The 8982-nt window shown below is 47.3% G+C and overlaps 1 protein-coding gene across 1 annotated transcript in view; it reads right to left on the bottom strand.

Annotated features, from left to right (window-relative positions):
- The window catches only part of LOC107109017 (thioredoxin), a 22754-nt gene extending 17158 nt beyond the window's left edge, over positions 1-5596 (bottom strand). The window contains exon 1 of the mRNA XM_015409588.1: positions 5462-5596. Within this exon, the coding sequence (XP_015265074.1) occupies positions 5462-5584 (123 nt within the window). The 5' untranslated portion in view covers positions 5585-5596. The remainder of the gene's footprint in view (positions 1-5461) is intronic.
- Between the last annotated feature and the right edge of the window lie 3386 nt (positions 5597-8982).

The raw sequence follows: 8982 nt of genomic DNA, 5'->3' as shown, positions 1-8982 counted from the left end.
AAGAGCGGTCAATTCTTCATGGTCTCCAGTCTCCAGATTTAAGTATCCACTGATATGGCCACACTGAGAATCAAATACACAAATGAAGGGGACCCACGAGATTCATGGGGGAACCCCATCTCCCCCTCATCACCCAGTCCAGTGTTGCTCCAGGCCCCACTGCCCACCTGTGAGCCTGGCTGCAGCACCAGTGCCTGGGAGCCACTCCAAGCCCAGAGCGGCTCCTGCAGTCTTGCGGCCAGGCCCAAAGTCTATCAGCTCTACAGAATTAAGGTTGGTGCAGATTTTATCTGCAGGACTCCATTTTATTTTGGGGGGAACTGAAACCTCCCTTCTTTTTTTTTTTTTAAGATTTCAGATTTTTCTGCAAACTTGGGGTTCCACAGAATCCCACATCGTGTGTAGTGCCAATGTGGCCCCAATCCATGGATAGGGGCCATATATTGATATTAGATACACAGACTGAGATTTACTGCATTCATATTAAGTGGAATTATGTCAACATTTGGTCTATCAAGTTCAGTATTGTCTACTCAGACTGGCAGTGGCTCTCCAGGGTCTCAGGCTGAGTTCTTTCACATTATCTTACTACGTGATCCTTTTCACTAGACATGCCGAGAATTGAACCTGGGACTCTCTGCATGCTTTACCATGGTCCCCACCCCTTTCCAGATTTAAACAACTAAGGCCATGCTCTATTGTAAAGGCCCTTGACCTATTCAGTATTCTCTCTTGCAGTTCTCTCCCCAGCTCCAATAATATGCCTAACAGAAAGTCAGGCTGGTTCGAAAGCCAACAGCAATATCCCCTTAAGAATCTGGAACTGGAAATTCAGGGTTCCTGTGTTTCAAAAAACCAAAATTACAGCACTTTATCCCCACCTCACTCAATTATATGTCACATGTGACGCACTCTTAGAATCTCCACAAGGATGCTTCGGGGAAGTCAGCAAAGAGGAAATGGCTAATCTGTCAAGAATGAAGAGAAGCTCAAGTAACTTGCCTCAGGTTCCACCGTGAAAAAGGAAGGAAGAGCACACGGACGTCTCCATTTCAGAATTCCCATGCCAGCATTTGCCAAGGATTTGCATGTACCTGTTTCTGTACAGGACGTAGGCACCTGTTTATGTTATCAACGCTACAGCCACTGTGTGGAGCTTCCAGCAAGGAGGAACATGTCCTGTGTCCTTCGTATATCAGATGTGGCCTTTGTATATCAGATGTCATGGCTCTGTGTAGGAAAGCCCAGTTGCAAGGGAGCACTGTAGTGCAAGTAGAGCCTGATTACCCAACAAAGCATTTCTGCTTAAGAGACGTCTCCTTTTAAAAAGTATAATTCTTAAATTACGTCCTGTTAAGTCACGGGTCACTCTAGCCACAGCAAGCTAAATTGATTAAAACAGAACTCTGAATGGTAGGCAGGCATAGAGAGAGGGAAAGCCGGTGCTGCAGAACATCCAACCAACATTTTAAAAATGAAATCTCATGAAGCAGGGAAGCATTCTTGTCTGTAATTTGGATGAGTGTACAATTAGTCACAGGAGACATAACAGGGAGGAACTGCAGAGTATCTCAGGGACACGCTAACCCACCAAACAACACAGTCTGAAAACAGGAGCTCAAGCCAGAAGCAGGCCTAGAACAAGAGTCCAGAGCGCCATGAAGAAGAAGAGATTGGATTTATACCCCGCCCTTCACTACCCAAAGGTGTCTCAGAGCGGCTTACAAACTCCTTTCCCTTCCCCTCCCCCACAACAGACACCCTGTGTGGTAGGTGGGGCTGAGAGAGCTCTGACAGAAACGGCTCTTTTTCAAGAACAGCTCTTATCAGAACTACGGCTTGCCCAAGGTCATCCAGCCAGGTGCAAGTGGAGGAGTGGGGAATCAAACCCAGTTCTCCCAGATTAGAGTCCGCACACTTAACCACTGCACCAAACTGGCCCCATGACACCCAGGGATGCTGTCAATACAGGTCATAGGCTTTCCTATTGCATGGGGGAGCACATTAGGTTAGTTAAGATACCAAACATCATAAGGGAAAAATTGATTATGGAATATTTTCTTTCACAGTGATAAAAGACATGTTTATGACAAGGTGTTCATATGTTTATTTCTCCAATATTATTTCTAAAAACTATGCAACATGAAGATTTTTATGTAAGACTATGTAAAGTGTCAAATCATTGCAGCTTCTGTACACTGAGGACAAGCAAATGCTGGAATCAAATACTGAGGAAAATACTGCAAAAAAAAGGGCTTTACACAAGCCAGAGACATCAAGCCACTGGTGGACCTCCTGATGGCACAGGCCTTTGGCCTGATCCAACATTGGTGTCTCTTATGTTCTCTTATGTTAAGCCCTTTCCTTACTGGTTAACATCTAACTAGATGCCAGCTGGAAAAGGGGTTTGGGGAAAAAACCCGCAAGCAGCTCTCAAACAGGAAGCCCAACATCACACAAACATCCATTATTCTACTGAAAACAGCTATTTGTAATCATCTACAGGTGCATCTCCCTCTCTATGCTAAAATCTTTGGTGGTGGTGGAGGAAGAGGAGGAGGAGATTGGATTTACACCCCGCCCCACCCCGCCCTTCACTACCCGAAGGTGTCTCAGAGCGGCTTGCAAACTCCTATCCCTTCCCCTCCCCACAACAGACACCCTGTGAGGTAGGCGGGGCTGAGGAGAGCGCTTGACAGAAACCTCTCTTTTTCAAGAACAGCTCTTATCAGAACTACGGCTTGCCCAAGGTCATCCAGCCAGGTGTAAGTGGAGGAGTGGGGAATCAAACCCGGTTCTCCCAGATTAGAGTCTGTGCACTTAACCGCTACACCAAACTGGCTACACCAAACAAGCAACAAGCCAGTTCAGTTTTACACCAGAAGTTAACTATGTCAGTATTTGGACTGCATCTCCTTGGCTCCACTCACCCAGTGAGAGTTTCGAGCCAAGCTATTGGTTCCCAGCAGCGGATCAGCCTGTGGGGGGGGGGGGGACAGAGCCTGGGACATTGTCAACTGTGAGTGGCAAGAGCTCAAGGAGCTCCTTCCCTTCCAGAAAGAGGGAAGCCTGTTTTGTCCCCTTCTCCAGCTGTGGAGGATTCCAGCTGCCATTCCTAGAAAATGGGGAAGGGGTTCATCTTCACAGTAGCCAGATGTTACAAGAAGGGCTTGCCCTTTGCCCCCAGAATACCCACACAGATCCTAAGTACTGTCACATCAGCCATATCTACTGCCTGGTTTGCAAATGAGAGGTGGTTGCAGAAGTGTTCTATGCCATCCCTCATTTGTACGGGAGCACTGGAATGGGTTACTGGAGATATCTGGAGTGAGCAGAAGGGAAAGATGCAAACATGTCATTCCAGTTATCCTCAGGGGACATGAAGCCTGAAGATGAAGCTAGCCAAAACCAATTTGTTCAGCTTAGCAGAGTGAGATATATCTATGAGGGAGAATGAAAGGCATAACACTAACAAGGGGCCAGGGAGACTAGTTTGCCATTTATATAGGGCTGGAGAGCATCCAGTGAAATTGACAAGGAGAGTTCCCCATACATAATGCAAGCACGCATGCCTACAGCAAACAAGAGCTTAACTGGGTTCGGCAAACAGGAAGCACGCGAAAGGTTGATTCCCTGGCAAAGACGATCGGTTTGACTCAGTCCCCACCCTACCAGCCACAATTCCTTGAAATGACTTCTGACTATTTGGCACTTACAAAGAACTCTGTACTTCAGTAGGTACATCCACCAAGTTTCTCACCCTGCTCTGTGCACGTAGGTCAGATGACACAGCTCACCAACTGGTCAGAGTTTCAGTTCTCATTAAAGAGAAAAAGTGTCCATTGCTATGGCTGTCAAGAGGTCTATAAACGTGAACGCTCCAACACAATTCTGCATTTGCTCAAGAACCAGCTCTGTTTCTGGTAGCAGCCTTCGCAGGATAAACACAAGTGTTTATCTGATGAGGTAGAATATGCCTGAAGCGAACCCTCTCTCCAAGGCAGCAGAAGTCTGGCAGAGGGCCCTTGCAAATGAGCTACTCCCCATACAACAACTGGGGTAGCCACAGCCTGCAGAAGGACTATATCATATCAGACAGGGAACATTTATGTTCCACCCTGCACACAGGAGAGATATCATTTCTATTTACTATTGGTAAAGGGGCAAGGGACAGCCTGCAAGAGACTACAGCATAGATTTAGTACTGCAGGTTTGCAGCTGCAGCCTCTGTTCCCTGTACCATTCCCCTCCTTCCTTCTTCCGGGTAGAGAAAGCAACTGAGAACCCTTTGCCACTTGGCGAGGAATGCAACTGTTCCCAGCAGCCATTAAAGTGTGTTGCAATGGGGAGAAAAAACAGAAGAGCAATAAAACGGCTAGAGCCAAGGTCTTCACAAGGGCAAGAAGGCACACCACGGAGCCTAAAATACAAAACACACACAACAGGCTAGCTCTTACTTCTAAAGAAACAGAACAAGAATCACCCACACCACTAATCTGACCCACTAACGTTTCTCCTATGCGGTAAGAACAGAGGCACTGTCACGCTATACGGGAAAAGCCACACCCCAGTTGTACTTGGCTAACTCCCTGGCATACGAAGGAGAGCCGCTCATTTCTGGTTCACCAGCCAAACCAATAGCTGCAGCCTGCCCACATGACGGGTCAAGTTCAACCAAGCGAGTGGAAGTTTAATGAGGTCTAGGAGGAAGCTAAAGCGCTGGGATCCGGGGCGGCTGTTTCCACACGAGGTAGAAAGGAGCTGCCGGTCAAAGAACCCGAAGCAGAGAGCCAGCAAATCTGTTTCTCCTCTTCCATCATTCTCTGAGTAACACATGCTCTCAACCAATGTTCCCTCTAAGCTGTGGAGTCTTGTGAGCAAAAATCTTACTTTGTGAGCTACTGGCATTAAAAGTTGTGAGCGAGCAATGTGGCTACTGCATCAATTAGTTTGCTCTAGAGCCCTCCTTCCTGAGCGAAGACAAAAATGTGTGAGCTGGAGGCTAAAAAACTGTGAGCCAGCTCACACTAACTCAGCTTAGAGGGAACCCAATGCTCTCAACCCAATGCTGATGCAACAGCATGAGCCCCCCCCCCCGGATGCGTGTATGGACGCCAGGAACACCAAACGCGGCATCATTTCCCGAGCAGGACTGGCGGGGTGAAAGGGGGCGCCCACATGTCGGTGGAATAACTAGCCTCGCGCTGGTGGGAGGGAGAAACCAGACGCACTTGCAACCCAGAAAAAGCCACCCAGCCCACCGCGTTCATCGACAGCACAGAAAAGCATCCAGACCTGCAAAGGGTTAACCAGCCGAGCCACAGCCCCAACAAGTGCCCCGGAAGGCGGGGACCGCGACGCGACCCTCCGAAAGGCACCCTGCCGCGCTTGGAGGCCTGCCAGAGCACCCCCGGGCCCCCTCCTAGGCAGAGCCCCACCCCGGCCACTCTCTCTCTCTCACCAGGCTTCCTACGGACTTCACCATCTTTGCAGCCGCCCCGCGTTCTCTCGTGTCACTCACGCCCGGATCTTCCACCGCGATGGCTGCTAAAGCGCTCTGATTAGCACCGCCTTCCTCCATCATTTTATGCGATGGAGAAGCACCCGCCCAGGAGGATGCTCCGCGCAGGCGTCCTACAGGCCGGCGGAGGCCATCAGTAGGGCGCGTGCGCAGACGTTCTTCCCCACCTCCCTGCTTCCTCTGAATTCGTAAGAAAAGGCTGGGGGTTCCCGGGCCGGCCTTCCCCCGGAATATTGCTAAGAGATGAGTCAATGGAAATATTTTTAAGGCACGTATCGACTCAGCAGAGAGAGCTTCTACACATGCAGCTGTGGTTGCCAAAAGGCGTGCAGAAAAACTTGAATAAGGAGCTTAATGGGTTGTTGAAGCTTGAACTAATATCCCGCTGGGCCCCTGTTGAGGGGACAGAACTTTTTCCCCCCTCATCGAGGCAGTTTAGCAAGCACACTTATATCCCGAGCTTCAGGTAGTTTACTCGGAACTAAGACCCTTTGGTTTGAATGGAAATTATTTCCAGGTCAGACTGCCGTCCTACCTGCATTTATCAGGGAGGACTAAGAGAGCAATCCTAAACAATGTTCCCTCTAAGCTGTGGAGTCTCGTGAGCAAAAAGTCTACTTTGTGAGCTACTGGCATTAAAGCTATGAGTGAGCGATTTGGCTACTGCAGAAATTCGTTTGCTCTGGAGGTGTCCTTCCTGAGTTAAGACAAAAAAATCTGTGAGCCGGAGGCTAAACAACTGTGAGCTACCTCACACTAACTCAGCTTAGAGGGAACACTGATCCCAAACGGGTCTACTCTGAAGTACCTCCCACTTTATTCGATGGGACTTATTCCCAGGAAAGTGTTTTTAAGATTGCACTGTAAATAGTGCAGTGGTGCTTGGAAGTTTTTTTTTTTTAAATCCCAGTGTCAATTTTTGTAAATTACAACCCACTTCTTCAATGTTGAGACTGAATCCTCCCTATGTAGTTATGCCAGTGCAGTGTAGTGACCGAAGTGTTGCAGTGGGACCTGCAAGATTTACAATGCAAACCTGAAGAGAGTTCAGCTCTTCTAAATCCACTTAAATCAATGAGCCTAAGCAATCTGCATGGAGTTGTACTCTGTGCAAATTCCCACTCGCCATGAAACTCACTGCTTGACTTTGGACCGCGCACACTACCAGGGTAGCCTTTTTCTTAGCCTTTAAAGTGCCGCTAGGCTATTTATTTTCATTACAGTTCTGCGACTACCCCTTAGGAATTAGTAGGGAGAAAGAGTAATTCTGAGAGGAAGTAGGTCTACTCAGAAGTAATTCTTATTTTATTCAGGGCTGGTATTCCCAGGAAAGTATCACAGGTTGCAGCCAAATGTTCTTTTAATTAAGTTGGGCTTCCTTTTGAGTAAAATATGCTTAGGATGGGGCTGCACATATTTTTAATTGTACCTTTTGCCTAATTTGCACTTGGATTCTCTGTGGGTCTCACCTTGGGGAAATTTCCAGCCTTCAAATGATACTTCTAATTCCCTCATCCTCTATTTTTGTAGATACAATATGGCGTATCTCAATAGGATTTGTTTCCCATTTACGTGTCTGGCCACTTTTTGTTTCCTGAACTGCTTCAAACCTTGTAAGAGTTGTATGACAGCTAGAAATTCAACAGCTGAAACATACTCTGTTCCTTGCATTTCGTCGTTGCAAAAGCTGTACCCTGTTGACTTCCTGCTTGTTGATGGCAGAGAACCGTGAGGGGTGTGAGGAGACGATGAGCCAAGAGTTCCTTCTGGCGCTGCAGCACCCTCCACAGTTCTGCTCCCCTGGAAAAGTCAATATCAGCAGAGCAAGTGGGAGGGAACAGTGTCAGTCACTGCCCTTTAACACTGTTCAGCTCTCCTTCCTGACTGGTGGAGCAGTTCACATCCTGAGCAGAATGTAACTGCGGTAATCTTAAAATGGGCAATGGGCAGTGCAATACCTAGTGCAGCTCTCTGTGTTAATGAGCAGCCGCTCATGAGCACAGCTTAGAGCAGTGGTGGTGAACCTATAGCACGGGTGCCAGAGGTGACACTCAGAGCCCTCTCTAAGCACGCGTGCCATCGCCCCAGCCAGGCCCAGACCATCATTAAAGTGTCGAATTCTCTGCCAAATAATTTTAAGTAAATGAAAGCATTTGGGATTGCTTTCCTTACTTTGTTTGGATCATCTTAAGTTAATGTGTGAGTTGTTTTTTCTAAAGTAAAACCTCAGTATTCAGGTTAAATTGCCGTGTTGGCACTTTGCGATAAATAAGTGGGGTTTGGGTCGCAGTTTGGGCACTCAGTCTCTAAAAGGTTCGCCATCACTGGCTTAGAGGGATCACGGGACCAAGCTTGCCTCATCAGAGGTGTGATTGTGCTTCCCAATTCTTTCCCCTTGCCAGCTAGATGGGAGCCACCTCATGGGGATGAGGGGAAGTCAGGCCTCCCCGCCGACTCCATGCTTGTCCCACAAGTCCATACTCTCTTGAGGAGCCAATAATGGGGAGTGGATCCTCATCTCCCTAGTGCTTCTTCAGTAAGTCCAGGAGGTGAACTCGGAACATGGGGAAGTGATCCTTCAATAGGGGAATTTTGTACATTTTGATCTTTAGTGGGTACAGCCCTGGTTCCAGAAAAGTTAAAAAGTAGATTGTGCTAGCAGGTAATGTGGGGATCCTCTTATTTGTTTTTCTGCTCATGTCAAAACGGGCGGACTGTTTTGCCTGTCATTAATTTTGTTGACATTGATTTGCTTAAAACTACAGTTTATTATTAAACAAAGCTAATTTTATAAAAATGCAAATACATCTCAGTTGCAACAAATCTGAACAAAGAAAAACTCTAGCAAGGGGGGGGGGACTTCTATAAGGTAGATCCAGAGAAGTTAGCTGTGTTAGTCTGTTGCTGCAAAATAGTAAAAAGCCCAGTAGCACCTTTAAGACTAACAAACTTTATTATGCTTAAAAGCTTATGCTACAAAGTTTGTTAGTCATAAAGGTGCTGCTGGGCTTTTTACTATTTTATAATAGTCATCATGAAAAGGTACTACAACTGATCACAGATATGTGTAATTTCCCCCCTGCCAACTAAAACAGCAAATAACACCACCTCATATGTTACTTAGCACTCCCAAGTAGATTTACTCAGAAGTAAGTTCTATTCAGTGGGGCTTACTCCCAGGAAATTGTTCTTAGGATTGCAGCCATAGGAATCTAAATAAGTTTGGGACTACAAATCCCTGCTAGGGTCTGTAAAACTATGAAAATACAAAGTCTAACAGGATTCTATCTGTAGATCCCTTTTCATATGTTATGTTTGGGGTATCCACACGTGTGTAAGAAACAGGCCTCGGTTCCTGCCGGAGCACACCGGAGCACCGCTCCGCCAGTCAGGAGGCCAGAGGGCGGGCACATAAGCCCCGCCCCCTGCTCCCACCAGCCATCAGTTGGGCAATCGCGGGG

Source organism: Gekko japonicus, unplaced genomic scaffold, assembly GCF_001447785.1.
Source record: "Gekko japonicus isolate JY-2015 unplaced genomic scaffold, Gekko_japonicus_V1.1 scaffold1981, whole genome shotgun sequence".
NCBI classification, from domain to species: Eukaryota; Metazoa; Chordata; class Lepidosauria; order Squamata; family Gekkonidae; genus Gekko; species Gekko japonicus.
This window is presented reverse-complemented; position numbering and strand designations above follow the sequence as displayed.